The 21,115-nt window shown below is 35.0% G+C and overlaps 5 protein-coding genes across 8 annotated transcripts; 2 read left to right on the plus strand and 3 right to left on the minus strand.

The window, feature by feature from the left end:
- Positions 1-868: 868 nt before the first annotated feature.
- LOC129245354 (CDK5RAP3-like protein) lies at positions 869-2,620 on the minus strand. The gene is made up of 3 exons (XM_054883462.1): positions 2,440-2,620; positions 1,475-2,347; positions 869-1,398 (listed from the first exon to the last, which is right to left on the minus strand). The coding sequence occupies exons 1-3, from the start codon at positions 2,618-2,620 to the stop codon at positions 893-895; spliced, it is 1,560 nt and encodes a 519-aa protein (XP_054739437.1). The 3' UTR covers positions 869-892.
- A 379-nt stretch (positions 2,621-2,999) lies between these two features.
- LOC129245355 (uncharacterized) lies at positions 3,000-4,270 on the minus strand. Its single transcript, XM_054883463.1, has 2 exons — positions 4,042-4,270; positions 3,000-3,980 (listed from the first exon to the last, which is right to left on the minus strand). The coding sequence occupies exons 1-2, from the start codon at positions 4,121-4,123 to the stop codon at positions 3,073-3,075; spliced, it is 990 nt and encodes a 329-aa protein (XP_054739438.1). The 5' UTR covers positions 4,124-4,270; the 3' UTR covers positions 3,000-3,072.
- Positions 4,271-5,891: 1,621 nt separating this feature from the next.
- On the plus strand, positions 5,892-8,443 carry LOC129244817 (hyccin). Its single transcript, XM_054882685.1, has 2 exons — positions 5,892-6,748; positions 6,797-8,443. The coding sequence occupies exons 1-2, from the start codon at positions 6,078-6,080 to the stop codon at positions 7,854-7,856; spliced, it is 1,731 nt and encodes a 576-aa protein (XP_054738660.1). The 5' UTR covers positions 5,892-6,077; the 3' UTR covers positions 7,857-8,443.
- A 7-nt stretch (positions 8,444-8,450) lies between these two features.
- Positions 8,451-9,719, minus strand: LOC129244818 (tRNA N(3)-methylcytidine methyltransferase METTL6). The gene has a single exon (XM_054882686.1). The coding sequence runs from the start codon at positions 9,577-9,579 to the stop codon at positions 8,686-8,688; it is 894 nt and encodes a 297-aa protein (XP_054738661.1). The 5' UTR covers positions 9,580-9,719; the 3' UTR covers positions 8,451-8,685.
- Positions 9,720-11,219: 1,500 nt separating this feature from the next.
- Positions 11,220-20,857, plus strand: LOC129244048 (uncharacterized). Of its 4 annotated transcripts, none has more exons than XR_008582364.1 (4): positions 11,220-11,311; positions 11,381-12,376; positions 17,732-20,340; positions 20,404-20,857. XR_008582364.1 is itself a non-coding variant. In XM_054881647.1 (4 exons), exons 1-3 carry the CDS (start codon positions 11,259-11,261, stop codon positions 19,290-19,292), a joined length of 2,610 nt encoding a protein of 869 aa, XP_054737622.1. In that variant the 5' UTR covers positions 11,220-11,258; the 3' UTR covers positions 19,293-19,300; positions 20,210-20,857. The 4 variants fall into 4 exon arrangements, 3 of the variants coding, with proteins under 3 accessions (XP_054737622.1, XP_054737623.1, XP_054737624.1); XM_054881647.1 differs by having other exon boundaries at positions 17,732-19,300; positions 20,210-20,857; XM_054881648.1 differs by having other exon boundaries at positions 17,732-20,857.
- The last annotated feature ends 258 nt before the right edge of the window (positions 20,858-21,115 follow it).

Raw genomic sequence — 21,115 nt, forward strand, 5'->3', positions numbered from 1 at the left:
TTATTCTTGCCGATTTTGACAACGGGATGACGTGAGCACTGCACACAAAGAAGAGTAAGAAAAGTTACTTTGTTGTAAATATTCAGTGAATGGCTGGTAATATTGCGATTTTTATATTAAACAAACCAATAAAAATAAAGTGTCACGTGTTAAATGTGCAAGCATGAATTATAACAATATCACAATATCTCCAAATGCAGTTTTTTTGAAATATTAAATTTTTGACTGTAGGGGTAAGTTAGACAGCCGAATCAAGTTTTGTAACCCAACTACTAAATTGCACCGAAGTAACTGTATACCCAAATAAAATCCGTAAATTTAAAACATATCAGAAAGATGCAATTTACAATACCTAATGGCGGTATATAAAAGCAATATAGCCAAAATATATAAACATGTTTGAAAAGAAAATATGTATATGAAATGCATACACAATATAAATTGTTCACCATCAAAAGAAAATCTAAAAGCAAACACTTGGAGTCAAGTGCAAATTTAATGTTTTGTTTTTAATCTATTCCGTATGAGATATATGTATATAGGCGGCCGTCGTAGTCGAATGGGTTGGTGCGTGACTATCATTCGGATGAAACACCAAAATGATCGGCAGGTAATGACAAACCTCATATATATATATGTATTATATTATATATATGTATATATACATATATATACATATATATGTATATATATATAATATATATTATATATATGTATATATATATAATATATATTATATATATGTATATATATATAATATATATTATATATATGTATATATGAGCTATATGTAGTTAGGATTATGCATTTTTTCTTTAATAATTTTTTAATTAATTAATATTTGTATATTTTTACAATAACGAAATAATTACAAAAGATAAAAAAAATGTATTTAATTTACACCTCCTATTAAGTTTACTATACGATTTTTGTAACGCTTAGAAATATCATTCTCGATGTTCAATTGTAGCTTTTTTGTTTGTGATACAAGCTCAGCTAGCACTGGATTTAAATCCACACGCTGCTGCATCAACTCTATAGAGCGTTTCTTAAGAACTTCTTTTGTATCACGTATTTTGTCCACAGCCTTCATCATTTGCTTCAACTTAGTTGCTAACAAATCAGCATATTTTGGTGAATGTTTCAGTTGGAAAAGGTGGCGCGTTTGCTCACTGCATATTTCACTCAAAATCTGTTCTATATTCGTTAACATTTTCCGTATGCTCACAGCATCGTAAGTGGAAATGCTATCCATTAGCGAGAACATAATGTTGCTGGATGTGTCTAATTGATTAAGCTCATATAGGCGCATGCATAAAAATGCTTCAAGCTCGTAAATTTCATCCAAAAATCTATCACGATAAGACGGCGAATCAAGGATCGTAAAAGCCTGTTCTCCTAAATTAAAAAAAAAAACGTGATATTCATACATATAAATATATGTACGTATATTTTTTAAAGCTACTAATTTTACCTTTAGCGATGCCTCCATCCATACCTGCGCCCTCAACAACAATTCCATATTCTTCAATGGGTATGTCAAAATTTATCTCTACTGCAGCACTTGGTGCACTCTCGATTCCCCAGTCAATGTCAGCACTATTTTCGTCCAAATTTACTGCATCCTCTTCTTCTAACGGACTATTGTTATCCTCAAACGTAAATTCGCCAAAGTCGATAATTTCTGCTGAAATTGTAGACGAAGTCCCTCCATTATCATCACCTCCAAAATCAATCTCGTTATCACTAGCAGCAATTGCTACCGCATTAGCATCACTTAAATTTAATTTAACTGCCGGTTCTTCGATCGTCAAAGGCGCTTCTTTGTGTACATACTGATAAACAGTTGTATTACCGAACTCTATAAGGTAACGTAATATAGGTAAACATAGTTTTTCGCTACCTTCGGAAAATAAATTGATTGCCTCTTGTAATTTGCCAATATTACGTATTGAATTTTCATACAATCCGGGTAAATTACCCAAAACTTGCAAAAATTCTTCCCGCAAATTTTCACCTTTAATGCCCAATTGTTGGAGCAGTGAAGCATGTTCGGCTAACAATTGCGCTTCCGGTTTTCCAAGATCTTGGACGCGTTTTAAACATTCATCGCTTTGTTGTTCTAATTTTGTCATTTGCTTCCGAACTCCAGGTATTTCATAATTTACATTACGTACATAAATTTGCGCAGCCTCGGCAAGATAGACGTTATCTTTTTCATAAAAACGTAGTATCTCCTGCCAATCCTTCATTCGTTGACTACCGTACGTACCAAACACGCTTTTAGTATCTTTTTCAGTTTGCTTAAGTATCTCAACTATCTCCTTGCAATGGTAATAGTTTATATCTGCAAAGAAACGCATAAATACATAACCATAAATAAGGTAGTTTTCTGCATCAGTAAAGCTCTATATATCTATTTATTAAAAATATACTTACTTGTGCCGGACAATAATTTGATCAACTGATCATTTGCTGGCATATCCTGAAGTGCATTTGAAATCTTGGTGCGTATGTCCCTGATATTTTTCTGAATAGTTTTGGGTACAATTCTTCTACTTACTAGCCAATCCTGCAGCTTCAGCGTATGTATATCAATTGGAATGTCAGCTTCCTGCATTAAGAGAATGTAAGGCATTTACCATAATGCATTTAAATAATAAGGAAATGTTTAAACTTACATTCATTTTTGCGAATTAAATACTCCAATCGTTGTCCACGCAAACAAAATTGTATTAAGTTGTCTGCTTCTTCTTCCGTGTAAGTTACAGTAAAAAGATATCTGTGAATATCGATTTACCGATATTGCTGTTAATTTTATAAGGAAATAAACATGTAGAAATTAATAAATAAATAAATGAATTTAATTTTATATATTTATAAAATCGGTATGATACCAAGTATAGGCCTTATAACTTACAACCTAGGGTTATATCACAGTAGTGATAACTTTACTTTAATCAATTTTTTGTTTTCAAATAAATATATTTTGAAAGGAATAAATTTAAAGTTTTTCTTTTATTTATTATAAAAATATTAAGTAATATACACTGTACAATTAAATTTGCACTACTAAGTAGTCTTTTTAGGAAATTCATTTCCTTTTACGTATTTACGAAAATCGGGATGCCACCAAGGATATGCCTTACAACTTGTAACTTGAGGATATTTCACAGTTGTGATAATTTTACTTGAAGTGTCTCCAAAATCTAATTCTAAATTTAAGCCGCACATATCTTTAGCAAGCATTTGCCGAGTGGCTAACAATATTACACGCGATCCTCCACCCTCATAAAGTAACTGATTGGGAAATGGTATGAAGCGTTCGCAACGTATTACTAGTAAACTAACTCCATCATTGATGTACTCTTTCGAGTTCTTGTACTGGTTTTTACACCACGATGAATTATCCGCCAATGTCTCCCAGTCATCTGTTTCGGTATCAATTGAAACTAATTCAGTTAAATTTTTGACTCCCCTCTTTTCAGTTATATTTTTCTGTAGAAATTTATAGCACATAATCCAAATACAATTCTCCTGTTCATGCCAAGAAGACACGTAGGTATAACCCAACATTTTGTCTAGTGAGTATCCTTGTTTTAAACGTTCTGATAATGGTGTGTATGTGTAAAATAGTGATTCTATCACACGGGCAGGCAGTGCAAGTAACCAATTGTCGTTAGCATTCGATTTCAAGCAATACTTTTTGTAGAGCATATTCCAAAACTTTCGCGTATTTACAAGGTCTGACGTTTGACGGCAAATTAAAGCGAAAGTTTGAACATATTCAGGTGGAATATGATCTGCAATGTGGTACCATATATCACTTTGAATAGTGTTATAAAACAATGAAGGTTTCTCACTGTCACTTCGCTCCATTGAATATTGAAACCGCACTTGCGATTGCTTCGCACCCATGCATTTTCCGGAACGATTTCTTGTTTTTACTTCAACATATATATCATTAGGACGTAAATTTTCTATAAATCATGAAACAAATAGTACTATGAAAGCTCATTAATATTATTAAATACTACTTACTACATTTTCCTTTAGTTCTTATAAGCTTTTCTTGAATCACAGTTGTATCATCGTCGTTATCTACAGTGTCATCGGATAGCATTTTCCATGGGACAAATTAAACTGGGAGCCAAAGGCAATTGTTTTTATATTTGTATCCTTTTCGTTATAACCGGACTTTCGGTAGTTTCTTCAATTTTCTATAATATTCACAATATTAGGAGATATGTAATCAGCTGTAAAATCCCCAAAAGTACTAGTTGGGATGCCACACGAGTTTGTCGTAAAAATGTACTTTTAGAAAGAACACTTGTGCTAAAAAAACTTATCAACGAACTTTACTTGGCGCTTAAGGTACGGTCACATATGCATTAATTAGCAATAAATTCACAAAATTAATCTACCCGTTCACATATGGCAGATTACCGGCAAAATTGACAATCAGCTGCCAATACTGTTTTGTAAGGTTTTTGCTCATAGAAATTATTTTGGTAGAATATTTCGATTTTTTTGGTGTGTTTAATTATTTTTAACGATATGAAAAAAAACAATGGGAAGAAATAGCTAATTTATTGCGCAGTTGGCTGCTAATATAGAGTTATTCAATAGGTGCGCTTCAATTTTTTTCCGATAGGGAGGGCGAACGACGCAATATTTTTTATTTTTCGCTTGTCATTTGTAAACTTCATTAGTATACATTTCATCATGGAACGCTACACACTTGAGCAACGATTGCAACGAACAAGCCGGCGACGATTTGTGAGCTCAGAGCCAATATTGAACGCGAAATTGCTGGAATTTCGGCCGATTTATGCAAAAAAGTGGTCGAAAATTGGGTTCAACGATTGTACTTCGTAAAACGTGCACGCGGTGGTCATGCAAAAGAAATCGAATTTCATACTTAAATGTATATGTTCAAACTCGATAAAAAAAAAAAAATTAGTTAAAAAAGTCAAACCGGTTGTGTTTTATTCAAAAAAGTTCAAAAGTTGAAGCGCTCTTATTGAAAAACCCTATATAAACAGTTGGAGGAAATCTGTAAACGACCTTTACTGAGGTTTCAAAAAATTATGGCAGCAATACGCATGTGAAATTCGATATTACATTTTATAACAAGTAATAAGAAGACGTTTATAGGCACACGCTTTTTTTGTGTTATATGAATGCATAGTTAATAATACCTAACAAAAATTTTATTAGAATTACGTCTGCAAATCTATTTTCTTTGGTATTTATTTTATTTAGTTTTTACTTAAACGTTTTTCTTTACACCCGTAAAAATAATGATCTATTACACAGAAAACAAAATTGCATGAAACGACACTAACGGCGGCTGCTTAAAAGTGAATTGACTTAACAACTGTATGGACGTAACTAGGTTACGCAAATAGTTTCTCTGTTTTTTGACAGCTAATACGTTTTTTCAACTGTCTTCATTTTATTTTCTTGTATAAGCCTAAAGCTATTTAACAAAGTTGAATGATCCGATTACAATTTTGTGCTGTTGTTGTTGTTGTTGTTGTTGTAGCATAATCATTCCTCATACATATATGGGGAATGCTGCTGAGGTGACAGTCCTTGGCCGGATATAAATCCGGGTTGCTCCGGTAACGTAGAACCGACTGTCGTGGGAACGACAATTTTGTGCTCATTGGGTCTGCATCCAAACCCTATACGTATATACGTATATATAAATATAATTGACGCTTACACCAGTTTTGGATGTTTGGTCGAGCTCTTCTTATATTTATGGAGTGCATCTTGATGCTATTCCTCCCAAACCCTATACTGTCTTGAAGTAGACATGCCTTTCTTGACTTTTAACTTCACCTTGGGATTATTATTGTGAACACGTGCAGATTGTGTGAAGAAGCAGTTGTATGATGAATTGATAAATTGATTGGGTAAAAAAGTTACGTCAAAAATAGTTTTTCGCATATTTCTTAATTAATCACATTAATTTTAACAAACGCGATCTATAAGTGAGTGTGTAGACGCTGAGAGCATTTGTCGACAGAAACTGTGGAAGAAGTCGCATTACACAACACAAGGTAACTATGGCGGAATCAATAGTACAAGATTGGTTGGCAGATTACCGTCGCGTTCAGAATCAACCAGCTGATGTCACAGCTTTCGCGGTGGAACATGAGACAGACCCTGAAATCGCTGAGGCCATTTATACAATATTCAGTGAGCGTCAACGTCACGACACGTTAGTTCATGATATATGCCACCAATTGCTATCGTTTTATCGTGCTCCCGAGGACTCGCTGCGGAAGTTCCCTTTACAATTCATTCCAGTATTAATATATACTTACTTACATGCAGTCGCCGCTGGTGACAAAAAAGGTGCTCGTAGTGTAGAAACATTGCTTATTTGCATTTACAATGCAGAAGTATCCACTGAAGATGGCGGTCAACGTGTAGTGGCTTTCCGCATGCCAATATTAGCACAAGCGTCAGTCTATCATGAGGAAAAAAACTTACCAATGACAGATTTGCGACGTTGGGAAGAGAATTGTAATCGAGAAATTAAATGGGGTCCACATGCGCAGATAGAGGCAATTACGGCCCAAAACAGACTACGTATTATGACTGCACTAATGTTCTGCTATAATCAGCAAGTAAGCCTCACACAAAAATCTGCGCTAATACATCTTTGTCGAGTAGCATCACAGTTAGTTAATCAAGGTTTCTCCAAACAACATGCACACCGAATATCTTATGGGTAAGTAAATCATGCACACTAAACTTAACTAAAACTGATTAATTTTAGTTCTGATTCGAGTGGCGCACTTGTGCCTAAGTCGATAACGCCGCGTATTCCACTTTCTTCATCATTCCTTGTTGAGTTGGTCCATGCTATATATTTCGCAATGTTTAATGGTTTTGGCACTGTAGCCATACAGACATTGGACGACATACATCATCGAGCGTGTTTCGAAATGTATACTGAGCTTTTACTGGTAACGAGCGCAGTGCGAAATTCACTGCACGCGAATCCTTCAGGCCAGCCTAGTGATGGTCCTATGGGACTCAGTGTGGCTCTCACACCTGCCACAAATACTGTGACCATTGCCATATCCAAATCCATGATCACCAACGCATCATTCCGTACTAAAAAGTTGCCCGATGATATACCCATACAAGTTCAGGATCTCACGATGCCACAAGCGCCTCCAATGTTGGCTAGTGTCACTGAAGAGGTAGATCCCAAAGATCAACTACAGACACAAAATACATCATCACGTAACTCCATCATACGCCCCAGCATGGAGGGTATTAAGGCGCAAGCACATAAAGCGTTAATCGCAGGTTTTAAAAAATCCAAAGACAAAGAAAAGGAAAAAGATAAAGATAAGGAGAAAGAGAAAGAGAAGGAAAAGGATGGCAAGAGCAGTGCTGCTGGTGCGACAGGAGAGCCCCCAAAACCTCCACTACGTAAATTCGAAAAGCATACCCAACGTAACTCATTGCTACAATTGCAAGCCGAAGGTACGAACATGACAACGACTGATTTCGAAAAGAGTCCATCATTAGCTGGTATCAAGAGCAAAACATACGATTCAATGGATACAACGGAATTGCTGCCAATGCAATCGTTACTTGCTAATGAGAATGGAAGTGGCAGCTTCAGTATTGACAGTGAACTAAACGGTGGAGGTGTTGGAAGTTGCAACATGCTAAACAACAGTAGCGTGGCCAGCAATACAAATTCACTTACGAGCAGTGACTTAATAACAAAAAGCTTTGATTCAAGTATTGAAATGCCGCAAATTGTTGGCGGTGTTGTTGTTGGGAGCAATGCCAAAGTGGGAGATGTGAGTATGGATTAGTGGATCTAGGCTTCCAAGATGTGTAGTTTTTTTAGCTTACGCGTATTCAAATATAAAAGCTATGAAAGATTTTTGTGTGGGTGCCAATTGTAGGGTGGAATGCTTCCCACATTTATTTTTATCGAACGACAAATTTCCTTAAAGCTGTTAAACATAAGAAAACGTATATACATACAATTAAATTTTAATTTATGAATAAAACAAAATATAAATAATTGTTGCTAGGTTTAAATGGAATGAATGAATATTAGTGAATAAGTGATTGTGGGTTAAGGAAATCTAATGATACAAGTAAAAATATGTATTAATAATATAATATAAATAATAAGAGCAGAATACTATTCTACACATGAACAAATAATTCTTACATGTATTATTGTTGCCCTACGTCTTTGTTAATTTGGGCAGGAAATAAATTTTAATCACAACCTGGAAAGAAGCTGTGAACTAAAATCGTTTGTTAAATGTAGTTAGCTAGGAAGCTATACCGGCTATCGCTACGCCTTTATTAAAAAATAGTTTTGAAGGTTTAATTTTATCAAGGGGGAAAAAAATTAAAATTAACCGCTTTAAAAAATGTGTTTTTTTTTTGTAAATTACAACATGTATTAAAATTGTCACCAAGAAAAATTATAAAAAACGATTATATTTGAATTAAGCGAATTACAAAATTTTTTGTGTTTCAAGAATTATAATTCTTAATCCACAACTGATAAAAATAGATCTATTTATTCAATGTTATCTAACAAAATGTTATCTATTATTAAACTCAAATAATAAAGTTAATAAATGATTCTTGATGAATTCAAAGTGTCATTTCTGCCCCTTACTATCTCTTCCGAAACTTCGCTTGCAGAAAAATACGCGGCACATCGATTCCTTCTTTGACATTCAGTGTACGTCTGTGAACGTAGGAATTTTCAATAACTTCAAATTTGTCAGAATCTGTAAACAATGCTGCTAGTTCCCTCTCAGCAAAAAAATAACTTCTTGTGCCATCTTGCCGCATGTAAAAATTCTCGGCGATCTTGTTACCAGGCTTGAAACGCAACTGCGCCATATCGTAGCGTCCATAATCGCGGAAGAGCACAATCCCGCCCGGCTTTAGTAGACGATAAATATTTTCTACAACGACGGCGAATTTATGTGGATGTATTGCGGATAATACAAATATCATTGTGATAATATCCAAGGAACATTCCGATATGTGAGTGTGTATCTGATCCGTGGTAATGTCACATTGGAAGGCGTGTATTTGACGTTCATCGTACAGTGGATTCGACCGCACGAATTCAATGGCGCGTGGTGAAAAGTCGCACGCGTAGTAAAACCAACCCCTGTTAACTTTAAAATTTATCTTTTGTTGCTCCTCTATTAATGGAAATATCAGATTTCCAACTCCACAACCGACTTCGAAAAGACGGCGTTGGTCTTTGGCATTGCCGAATTTCTGACCATCGTTTCTTCCTTGCGTCTCCTCCAGCAATTCTTCAAATTCACGTGTAGTCCAGCGACGGTCTTTGAAAAAATTGGTTTCGTTGCGTTTATAGAAAATATCCCAATGTCGTTGGGCTTGATCTTCAAGCATCTTGGCTTTGAATTCTGGCACTAGGCGAGTATCTTGAGCTTTCAAACGACTTTTCTCTTCGTCTGTGAGACATTTATCAGCTGTAGTAAATACGTCCTTGAGAAGGCCAACAGAATTCGAATCCGAGCTTTCCATATTTACCAGCTATTTTCATACTCCAGTTGTTTATGTTCAATAATTAATGAAAATGTTAGTTCTATGGTGTAGTAACAATTTTATTACACCATGAGTTAATTGGTTTTATTGTGAATTATATGGAAAATGTCAGTCCAGAGGATCTCAAACATTTTATCAAGTGTCGAATGCATAAAAAAAATTTGCTCCGAAAGTGAGAGTAACAAAATAAAGTTATAGAGAGAACTTCGTGCATCGAAAACGCGCGAATGGGAGTGCTCCAAGGCGAATTGAGTATTGAAGGTGGCTCCATAAAAAAAAGCAATTATTTTACACTGACGTCATCTCCCTTCGCAAAACAAAGCAAACAAACAAAAGTAGGAGAAATTACATGTTTGTGAAAATTTATGCTATTGATTTAATTTGTGAGATTAAAACTAAGCAAACTAATGCAAACGAAGTTCTGCGAGTTAAATTGTTAAAGCACAGACTAGTGCCCTAGCCAAGAATGATAGAGAAGCGGATTGCGCTTTCCGAATTCGCCATGTCGTAAGAGTCCATCAATAAACAAACTAAAGGAAGGGAAATTACTTGTTTGTGAAGAAGAAGAGAAGGCGAAAACAATGGAAACAACCAAAGACAAGAAATTATATGCACACACACTTAAAGTACGTTCGCATATGCAATAATTACCAATAAATCCACAAAATTAATCTACCCGTTCACATATGGAAGATTACCTGCAAAACTGACAACCAGCTGTCAATACTGTTGTAAAGGAGTTTTCTTCATAGAAATTATTTGGTTGGAATTTTTCGGGGTTTTTGGTTTTTTTTAATTATTATTAACGGTATAGAGAAAAGACAAGAAGAAGGATTACTAATTTAATTGCAGAATTGGTTGCTAATAAACAGTTGGAGGAAATCTGTAAATGACGTTTACTGAGGTTTCAAAAAATTATGGCAGGAATACGCATGCGAAATTCGATATTACATATTATAATATATAATAACAGGGCAAAGCGTTTATGGACACACATTTTTTCTGTAATATAAATGCATAGTTAATAATACCTAGCCAAAATTTTATTAGAATTACGTCTGCAAACCTGTTCTCTTTGTAGGCATCTATTTTATTAAGTTTTTATTTGGATGTTTCTCCTTATATTCGCAATAATAATTATTGATAACACAGGGTTGTATGTAAAAAGGTATGGTTATTATCTAGGATTATTTCATAATCTGAGATTTTGGGAGAGAAATTGTAAATGGGAAATCTGGCTTTTTAATTACAGATTGGGAGATAAGCACGATCTACTATATGTGAAAGTATGTTTACTTTCTTCCGCATAAAAACACAAAAAACTGCATTTGGAGGCTTTATATTCATTTGGGCTTTATGCATTTAACACACGGCACTTCATTTGCATTAGTTTGTTGAGTTTCAATCTCACAAAACTCAATATTACCAAGGCATTCACTGAGTTTCACACATATGCATGTTCTCTTCCTTTTATTTGTTTTGTATTGTTAAGGAGCTTGACTCACACTCGTCAAAATCACGAAAAATAAAGTAACTGTTTTCGAAAGACGCCACCTTTCGTATTCAATTCGCTTTGGTGAAATATAATATATTCATTTTGGCTTCGATTGAACGTACTCGCTGACCTAAAATCGAATTTTGTAAAAAAGCTAGCATAGATGACAAAGCTAGTCTTACGGGGGATTGAAGATCATATCCAATTGAATATTTTGTAAGTTGAATGTGTTTTGTGGTATCAAATTATTGAGTAAATAAAAATGAGCTCGGAAATTCCTACAAGTACCATCTTTTGCTACCCAGACGATGTAAAAGGCAAATCAAATGTTGAGGTGCTCAATGTAAATAATGTTGATTCTTCAGGATGTGTTGTGCTAAATGACGAAAAGCTTTTGGAATTAATACAGTTGTATCCATTTTTGTACAATCCACGTGTGCGTCCATTCCAGGATGCCGATTATGACGATTGGGCGTGGAATCGCATTACATCGGCATTCAATTTAACTTATACGGGCTTTCTGCCACCCGTCTTGTTTACCAAGGATGACTTGTTGCGTCGGTGGAATAAGCTCCAGCCGATTATAATGAAAATGGCAAAAATGTTGGATTTAACTGCAATACCAGAACCATTGCGTCAGATAATAGTGAAGATCAACATTCAGCTTGAAGATCAAATAACAGATGTACGAACAAATAATTTAACCCAGGCGCAACAGATCATATACGACAACATGAGAATGGTTGAGCAGTTACCATTAACAAGACGCTTACAATTAGAGGCTGAAATGATGGACTTAATATTAAATACCGAATTAGATTCCAAAGCCACTATAAAGTTAACTGATGCAAATTTATTGAGTGTTGATGATGAATACGAAGAACTACTTGATTTGATGGATATTAAAGAATTAATAGTTTTGAAATCTACCTATAAACCTTGCATGACCGAGATTAAGGATAATTCACAGGAACAGTTAGTGACAAGTACCACGTCGAATGCATCATATGAAACTAGTTTGCCCAGCGATAATAGCTCAGCTAGAATGCCCAAAATGAATAAGAAATCAAAAACTATTAAAAAAGTTTTACCAAAAATTAAAAGCGGAATTCCAGCAGCGCAGATCTCCCCATTAAAGTCGGCAACACAAACTCAATGGTTCCCTTTAAAAGATTCCTCCAAGTATGTAAAACGTTGTTTAGTCCGAATAAAACGTACAAATATGGAAGACTACATACCATTGTCATATATAAGCCGACAGCGCAAAACTTCAACGCGCACGTAATTGTTTCTATTATTTGTGCTATATATGTATATGCTATATAATGCTATATATAACAATACTCGTAAAATATTTATTAATTTTTAGAAAATTAAGTATTTTATATACCTTTAGGTATGTCATTATAAGAGAATGTAATGTAGCACATAATGGATACAACTAAAACAAATAATAAAATAATACAGAAAATTTTGCTGGACTCAATTTTAGCGTTCAACCAACTACAAAACAAACATTATTTCAGTAGCTTTGTCTGGCCTATAGCGGTTATTTAAGTCTTTTCCTCGAAAACGAATGGAACAAATCGTTCCTTTTATTACATATTTTTGACTTTTTTAGTAAACGTGTATCATTTGTAATATCGAAGTACCCCTCAAATCATTTAAGGCGTTAGGGGTAGTTAGAATTAAAAAAAAAATGGATTTTTTTGCATTTTCTCAAAGTATAATATCTTAAAAATATTGTGTGAAAATTTGAAGTGAATTCGAGTTATTTAACAATTAACAAAGGGCGCTCGGGCGCTCCGGTTTGATAGCAAAAATTTAAATGCGTTTTTCGGAAAACTATGTTTTTGACGTAATAACGTTTTATAATTCGATTTAGCCGGCTGCACGCACGAAAAAATTTGCACATTCGTCGTTATCTTGCTTATGCGGCGTTACCTTGCTTGAACTGCAAGCGAGAGCGCGGAACGAACGACAAAGAGCACAATCGACCCCTGCATTCGGCAACGTTCGACATCTGGCTCTCTTCTACTTGAGTGAGCATATGTATGTATGTATATGCGCATATGTATATAAATTCACATATTTGTTGTTGTAGCATATGCCTTTTTATTGATTATTATTAGTTTGATTTACTTGAAGAATTTAAAATAAAACCAAGTGTATCATCATCATCCTTACCGAATTTATAATTAAAAATATATATTATAAATAAACTAGAACAAATCGAAAAAATAAAAAATTGACAAAATGGCGCACTTTTGAAAAAAAAGTTCGTAAAATCGTGTTTTTTCACTAGTTTTTTAGTTTAAAAAATAGGAAATTATTTAAATAAAAATATGATTCTAGTTCCGACGATAGCGATACATTTTGTGAACAACATATCCAAATTTCAAGTGATTCGGTTGAATAGTTTTTTTGTTTTCATCCCCGCCGTGCCGAAAAAAGTCGTTTCGAGATAAATGAGTTTAAAGTTTGAGGTACAGGAGCGCGCTGACAGCTCTCTACCTAGTTAATGAGCTGAAGAGGCTATAGTTTTGGGAATTTCCGAATGAAAAATTTCACAGTATATTCTTAAGATACTATACTTTTGAAATATCGAAAAAAGAAAAAATCGATTTTTTTATACAAATTTGATTAAAATTTTTACTAATTTTTTGATTCGACATTAATTTTAGATGAGAATTCATAGAGCATACAAGTGTTTTTAGTTATGTTTGTGCAAAAGTTACAGTGTTACATACAGTATGCCAATTAATTGTTTGCAAAATGAAAAAATTTTATAAACTCATTTTTAGACTTACGCTTTATTATCTAAAATGTCTTTTATTAGCCCTTTCTTTACAATATTATTAAAGGCAATATTCGTCAAATGTTTTACGTACAACATGTTCCAAAACCAAAATATAACAGTAAAATAAACAAGCAACACTACAATTCGGCATATATTGCGTTGTCAATTAATTCTTTGCAAACACAACTTGAAGGAAAACTTAAGCTAGCTAACGGTATTTTTATTTTAAACGCAATTAATCGTACGTTTCTGGCACACATTTAGTATGGCTGATGCTGTTAAGAGTGAACATAGGCACAGCATTGTATGTACAGTAACCTTAAAATACTCTGATTTCAGAGTAAGTTTTAACCTTGCAGATATACATACAGTATGCAAAGTTCGTATTAGTACACCCTCTTACAAATAAGAATACCACGTTTTTTTTTCAAATTTACTTTAAAGCAATTAATTTCAATCGTAGTGCGGTATTGTATAATTCATAAAAAAATCGAATAATAACAAAAACTCCGAAACATTTGCATAGAATTGAAAAAATAGCTTTAGTAGCAGTGTAGCTATTTCTACTGCAGGCAAAATTCGTATTAGTACACTTAGTATGCGTTGAATTTGTAAACAATTTGTTGGTATTTACCGTTATTTTCGAAACGATTGTGTTAAACATTCAATGTTTAACATTGGTTGAAGTTCGCGGAGTTAGTTTGCAATGTCGCCTAAACTAAGTGAATTATCGAACGAAACTAGGAGATTAATAATAAATATGAACAAAAACGGAAAGTCTTTACGCGAAATTGCGAGAACATTGCAGAAAAGTGTGTCTACAATACAAAACGTAGTCAAAATTTATAGAGACAGTGGAAGGATTGACAAAAAGCTTCGAAATGTGAACAGGGCAAAGCTTGGACAGAGGCACAAGACTTATTTGAAACGCCTTATCAGGAAAGATCCCACCGTCAGTGGAGTTTCACTAGCTGAAGAACTAGAAAAATACTTTTCTATCAAAGTTACACCTCAAACAGTGCGCAATTATGTAAAAAAATGGGATTTAGAAGCAGAACTGCGGTTAGAAAACCGTATGTAAGCTCAGTCAATAGAAGAAAGCGTGTTATATTCGCCAGACAATATTTAAACAAAAATATGTGGTTTTGGAAAGGGGTAATTTTTTCCGACGAGTGTAAATTTAATATAAAAATGTCCGATGGACGCATAAAAATGTGGAGAAAGTGTAATACTAGCCTTCAGAAATGAAATCTGCAGCATTCTTTCAAGCACGGTGGTGGTTCTCTGATGGTATGGGGATGTTTCGGGGCAAACGGAGTAGGAAAGTTGCATTTTATTGATGGAATTATGACTGCGAGGCAATATATTGATATTTAAAAAAAGAATCTACGCAAAAGTGCCAAAAAATTGGGTTGCAAAAAAAAATGTATATTCCAACAAGAGGTTATTGATGGTTATTGATCCTTTATAAGTGTCCAAATTATCTCAAAACATCACCACAAAGCCCGGATATTAATCCCATAGAAAGTTTATGGTCGATTTTCAAAAAGCAACTGAAACATCATCAAATAAGGAACCGAGAACATTTAAAAAAAGTCCTCAAATCAGAGTGGAAGAAGATTTCTCCAAATCTCACAAAAAAATTGGTGGAATCTATGCCGAAGAGATTGTCTGCTGTTCTAAGGTAACGAAGGTATCCTACAAAATATTAATTTTCTGAACTATCTTTTATTTACTCATTAAATCATTAAAAATACATGTGTACTAATACGAATTTTGCTTCTGTGAAAAGTGTTAATTTTTTTCTTTCTTATTTTTTTTTTGCAATTCAATACACTTTGTGAGCGGTTTTATTATTTGGCCTTATTTTAGCAAGTTACTGTATACTCATGCGCGCACTTGACGCACAGCAGCTGCGGTTGTCGAGCATTTAGAAAGACATACATATATTGATGCATACATACATATGTACGGAGCCGCGATCATTCGACATGACAAAAATTAAAGATTTACCAAATATTGGCAAATAATTCAATGCGAAATATTCCAATATTGACTATTTTCGAATGGTCAAGAAAATTGGCATATGGGCTGCTCGTTTTACGAATGAAAGTACTTTGCTCTTAGAACTATAAGTTTTTGTTGTACAGTACAATAGTTGAAACTGTTCGGCGCCGCCGCGACTATTTCAGACTGTTCAGCACTATGGCAACTTGAGTGATGACCGCTACGGCTGCGCCTATTAATGCATTTTGTTCTTGTAGTCGCTAAGCATAGAATTTTAGCTTTGGACGACATACGCATTTACAGGAATAAAGTGAGTGGCCCGTGTGTGCAGTTGTATGTACATGCATTTGTAAGTGTATACTAATAAGCTGGAAGTTCAGTACACAAATACATATATACGTACATAGGCTAAGCCATGATTCTACATAGTTGCCATAGTATAGCATACATATGTATGTATAAAAAATTCAGATATTTAAATTTGCACATGCCATCTTTCTGTGTGCCTGGCAATGAAGCGTTTTCTATAAAGAATTTTTTGATTTGATCAATATATATATATGTATATTATATGTCAAAACACATATATATATGCACGTACATAGTCTAGGGAATCAAGTGTGCATACGCACATACAAATATGTACACGCATATGCAGAAGAGGATAGTTTTATCATTTGTTAGGCAGGAATTTGACCATTCGGATATTTCTTCCTAAATATGATAAGGCGATGCGCGAGAGGTAGGCCATGGTTCCTGCAGTGCGCATGCATGCATATGTATGTAATATGTATATATGTATGTAACACTATAAGAATTGAAGATGCAATTGAACTTTTACACAAACATAACTAACATAGTATACATATGTATGTATATATTGATATACATACATAAGTATATATCAATATACCAAAACACTTGTATGCTCTATGAATTCTTGTCTAAAATTAATTTCGACTCGAAAAATTACTAAAATGTTTCATCAAATTTGTATAGTTTTAAATTTACTAAAACGCACACACACCTAAATGTGAGGTTGTTTTATAATTTATTTTGTTTAAATTGTTCTTTTTAAATTAAATCAACAAACATTAAAGTTACGCACAATTAAAGTTGGCGCATATTCATTCATCAATCATTTAAGTTTGTTTGAAAATGTAAATTGAATAAATTTTCGTTTATCAAGGGAACATAAAAATGCACAAGCAAAATGCCGTCGGCATTCGTCAATTTGATTTCATACAGAAACCAAAAACTGAGCAGAGCCAATGTACTTGTACATAATTCACTGTAATCAGCTCTGTTAAGAACTTCCCCGCTGTCGAGTTGAGCGAGGTGAAAAAGTGTTCGCGGTTTCACTTCATTTTTGACAATTCACACTATTCGTAGCTCGTGAGAATTCTCTATCATTAACGTCCTCTGGGAACAATTTTCTCATATATCATACACATTGAGGAGGGCTTTTTAAAAGCTAGAGTTACAAAAATTTTAATGTTTCCAAATTTTAAATTTAAGATTTATGAACAATAATTTTATCACAGTTTATTCTTAAAATAAATTATTCAAAATTATTAGAATTAAATTTGCAAAAATAATTAAATAACTAATTGAACAACTTTTATTCAGTTTACTTGCTGAAAGAAATAATGTTAATACAAAATGTATTATTATTATAAAATAATAAAATCAAATATTAAATTTTAACAGTCGAGTAGAAATTGAAACAATATTTTATTAAAGGATTTTATAACTTAAAATGATTTTTGGAACGAAGAATTTTATGAAACATTTTTCTAAATTGTTTCGAACGACGATTCATTTTGCAGAACCGCTTACAATCGCACCATGGAAAAACAACCTGACGAACCAGAGGATGTCACGAATGAGCCACTGCCTTCGATGAGTGCCCCAAAAACAAGGGCACAAATACAACGTGAGTATAGACAGCGGATTGCTGCATCCCAAACTCCTGCACAGAAAGCAGCTGCAAGAAAAGCACGTAAAGAAAGAGATCGATTACGCAAAGTTACTAACTTGGCTATTGCCAGTGGTTATTTTGGAGCTACAACTCCATCTTCATCTCGTTCAGGGGAAGAGTCGAACAATGTCCAACCTGTCCAATGTCAACAACACGCGCTACAATCTACCACCACTGAAGATCAACCTAATGAGCGTGTCAATCTCAAAACGGAGCCACTCTCTCCGGCAATTCCTGTTCCCATGGAGGATCAAGAAGCTGTTGCATCTGTCTCTGCGAGGCCATGTAGAAAACGAATAACTGCTGCTCCAAAAACCAGGGCACAAATACAACGTGAGTACAGACAGCGGCTTGCTGCATCCCAAACTCCTGCACAGAAAGCAGCTGCAAGAAAATCACGTAAAATAAGCTATCAATTACGCAAAACTGTTAACTTGGCTATTGCCAGTGGTTATTTTGGAGCTAGAACTCCATCTTCATCTCGTTCAGGGGAAGAGTCGAACAATGTCCAACCTGTCCAATGTCAACAACACGCGCTACAATCTACCACCACTGAAGATCAACCTAATGAGCTTGTCAATCTCAAAACGGAGCCACTCTCTCCGGCAATTCCTGTTCCCATGGAGGATCAAGAAGCTGTTGCATCTGCCTCTGCGAGGCCATGTAGAAAACGAATAACTGCTGCTCCAAAAACAAGAGCACAAATACAACGTGAGTACAGACAGCGGATTGCTGCATCCCAAACTCCTGCAGAGAAAGCCCTTGCAAGAAAAGCACGTAAAGTAAGATATCAATTACGCAAAACTGTTAACTTGGCTATTGCCAGTGGTTATTTTGGAGCTACAACTCCATCTTCATCCCGTTCAGGGGAAGAGTCGAACAATGTCCAACCTGTCCAATGTCAACAATCTACCACCACTGAAGATCAACCAGATGAGCGTGTCAATCTCAAAAAGGAGCCACTCTTTCCGGCAATTCCTGTTCCCATTTGGATTCAAGAATCTGTTGCATCTACCTCTGCGAGGCCATGTAGAAAACGAATAACTGCTGCTCCAAAAACAAGAGCACAAATACAACGTGAGTACAGACAGCGGATTGCTGCATTGCAAACTCCTGCACAGAAAGCAGCTGCAAGAAAAGCACGTAATGTAAGACTTCGAAACAACAGATTACGCCAAGCTGCTAACTGGGCTATTGCTAGTGGTTCTCTTGAAGCGACAACTACATCTTCATCCTGTTCAGGGGAAGAGTCGAACAATGTCCAACCTGTCCAATGTCAACAACACGCGCTACAATCTACCACCACTGAAGATCAACCTAATGAGCGTGTCAATCTCAAAAAGGAGCCACTCTCTCCGGCAATTCCTGTTCCCATGGAGGATCAAGAAGCTGTTGCATCAACAGAATAACACAAATAGTAAGAAGTTAAATATCACATTACTATAAATTCACATATTTGTATTTGCGTATGCCTTGTTGTTGTTGTTGTTGTAGCAGTACCTTTGCCCTATCAGTGTAGCGCAATCACCGGTCGTCTTCGTCTAGCTCATCTAACGGTAGGCCCAGGAAACTAGCTGTTTCGACGGGTTGGGGGTAGAGAGAGAGAGGTGTTAGATGAGTGGGTTTAATGGGGCATGTGAAAAGGTGGACATATGATTAGTATGTCGGAGTCGATTCTAGACAAGTAGGAGTTTAGCCTGCTACAATATCCAGAAAGTAATTGTGCCAAGGTAACGCGGGACTCTCGGGGAAGTCGGAGCTCTTCGTCTGCGATTGGTGGTGGTTGGACTCCGATAACGGCATTCGGGGGTCGGGAGCTTAAGAAGGTGGTGAGAGTCTCCCGATGAATACCGTTTATGGCCCGTCTGTACACCGTCCGATCCAGTAGCTGTCTGTTGGTTTTGTCTGAGATCTCGTCCGCGTAGTTGAGGAGATGCTTCCTGATGTGCCTGGGAGGTGGCTCAGGCTCGAGCAGGTGTCTGCACGTGTGAGGCCTGCGGTAACACCCTTACATATGCCTTCTTCCTGTGTGCATGGTAATGAACCATTGCTCTAGGAAATGTAGGAAATGAAAGGGAGTGTTTCGAGTGTACTGTGTCTTGAAAAAGTCAAATCGATGATGATGTCTCGTAGTCGTGATGACTTATTAACGTCTAACAATCGAAATTGAACATATCTTTCATGAATTTGATAAATCTTTCGTAATTTTTCACGTTTGTGTAAATGTATATTAATTTGATCAATTCCATTGCGATTCCATTTACCTCCTTCTCTATATCCATACAAAATATCTATCAAACAAATAAAATTAAAATTTTCTTCAAAGCTAAAGGCAAATACATAATCAGCTCGGACAATGCAGCTCCAAAATTAAAATTGTGTGGGTCCCAGGGCATTGCGGAATTGGTGGTAACACCTTCGCTGACAAAGCAGCCAAGAAAGCTAGCACCTCACCAAGTATTTTTCACAACACTTACTTTAAGGCGGATATTAAACACAGAATCAATGCCTTTATTAAAGAATTCACACACAACGATTGGTGCAAATATCAGCACGCCTACAAGCGCATAAATCCGGAACGAAATAGGCCAGATATCTCATCGAATTGCTCCTCTCAGCAGCTAAAAATTTTCACAAGATGCCGTCTGAGTCATACTAAAATTAGCCACGAACACCTCCTAACTGGTAAAGCAGCCCCCGAGTGTAGTATATGCAACCGCCCACTGTCTATAAATCACATTTTAGATCATTGCCCTAAGTTTTCCAATAGTAGGAAAAACATATTTAAAAACCAATCACCTTCCGTCGCATTAAGAAAATGTTAAAGATATTTACAAGTTTATATACCAAAACAATCTACTATATCTTGAATAATATATTACAATTAATGTTACCTAATCTAAAGTTGTTATACTCAGTAATGTTAAGATATATTAGATAAACATCAGGCCGATAGTCTTAGTAGCTAGTGCCTTTTTTTGTAATATAGTTATTTATAATTATATTTCATTATTAATAAATAAATAAATAAATAAATAAACAAATAAATAAAATTTTCTTTTGAAAAATGCAACCATTCCATCAGTATTTTCTTATAACATGACAGAACTATCGTCAGTAAACCGACTTTCAAGACAACCTCTTTTTTTTTAAATGGTGATCACTGTAACTTAAAACCTAACACTTAATAGATTTCGATAAAATTTATACTGCTTTTGAAAAAAATAAAAAA

Source organism: Anastrepha obliqua, chromosome 4 (genome assembly GCF_027943255.1).
Source record: "Anastrepha obliqua isolate idAnaObli1 chromosome 4, idAnaObli1_1.0, whole genome shotgun sequence".
Classification (NCBI taxonomy): Eukaryota; Metazoa; Arthropoda; class Insecta; order Diptera; family Tephritidae; genus Anastrepha; species Anastrepha obliqua.

What these genes read in the sequence shown, in the direction of transcription:
- LOC129244048 (XM_054881648.1), top strand. Translation starts at nt 11,259, where the DNA reads ATGACAAAGCTAGTCTTACGGGGGATTGAAGATCATATCCAATTGAAT. An exon ending in CATATCCAATTGAATATTTT is followed by an intron (nt 11,312 to 11,380) that starts GTAAGTTGAATG and finishes AATTCCTACAAG; the next exon opens with TACCATCTTTTGCTACCCAG. An exon ending in CGCAAAACTTCAACGCGCAC is followed by an intron (nt 12,377 to 17,731) that starts GTAATTGTTTCT and finishes TTCATTTTGCAG; the next exon opens with AACCGCTTACAATCGCACCA.
- LOC129244817 (XM_054882685.1), top strand. Translation starts at nt 6,078, where the DNA reads ATGGCGGAATCAATAGTACAAGATTGGTTGGCAGATTACCGTCGCGTT. An exon ending in GCACACCGAATATCTTATGG is followed by an intron (nt 6,749 to 6,796) that starts GTAAGTAAATCA and finishes GATTAATTTTAG; the next exon opens with TTCTGATTCGAGTGGCGCAC.
- LOC129244818 (XM_054882686.1), bottom strand. Translation starts at nt 9,579, where the DNA reads ATGGAAAGCTCGGATTCGAATTCTGTTGGCCTTCTCAAGGACGTATTT.
- LOC129245354 (XM_054883462.1), bottom strand. Translation starts at nt 2,620, where the DNA reads ATGCAGGAAGCTGACATTCCAATTGATATACATACGCTGAAGCTGCAG. An exon ending in CAAATTATTGTCCGGCACAA is followed by an intron (nt 2,348 to 2,439) that starts GTAAGTATATTT and finishes GTTTCTTTGCAG; the next exon opens with ATATAAACTATTACCATTGC. An exon ending in GGATGGAGGCATCGCTAAAG is followed by an intron (nt 1,399 to 1,474) that starts GTAAAATTAGTA and finishes TTTTTAATTTAG; the next exon opens with GAGAACAGGCTTTTACGATC.
- LOC129245355 (XM_054883463.1), bottom strand. Translation starts at nt 4,123, where the DNA reads ATGCTATCCGATGACACTGTAGATAACGACGATGATACAACTGTGATT. An exon ending in AAGAACTAAAGGAAAATGTA is followed by an intron (nt 3,981 to 4,041) that starts GTAAGTAGTATT and finishes CATGATTTATAG; the next exon opens with AAAATTTACGTCCTAATGAT.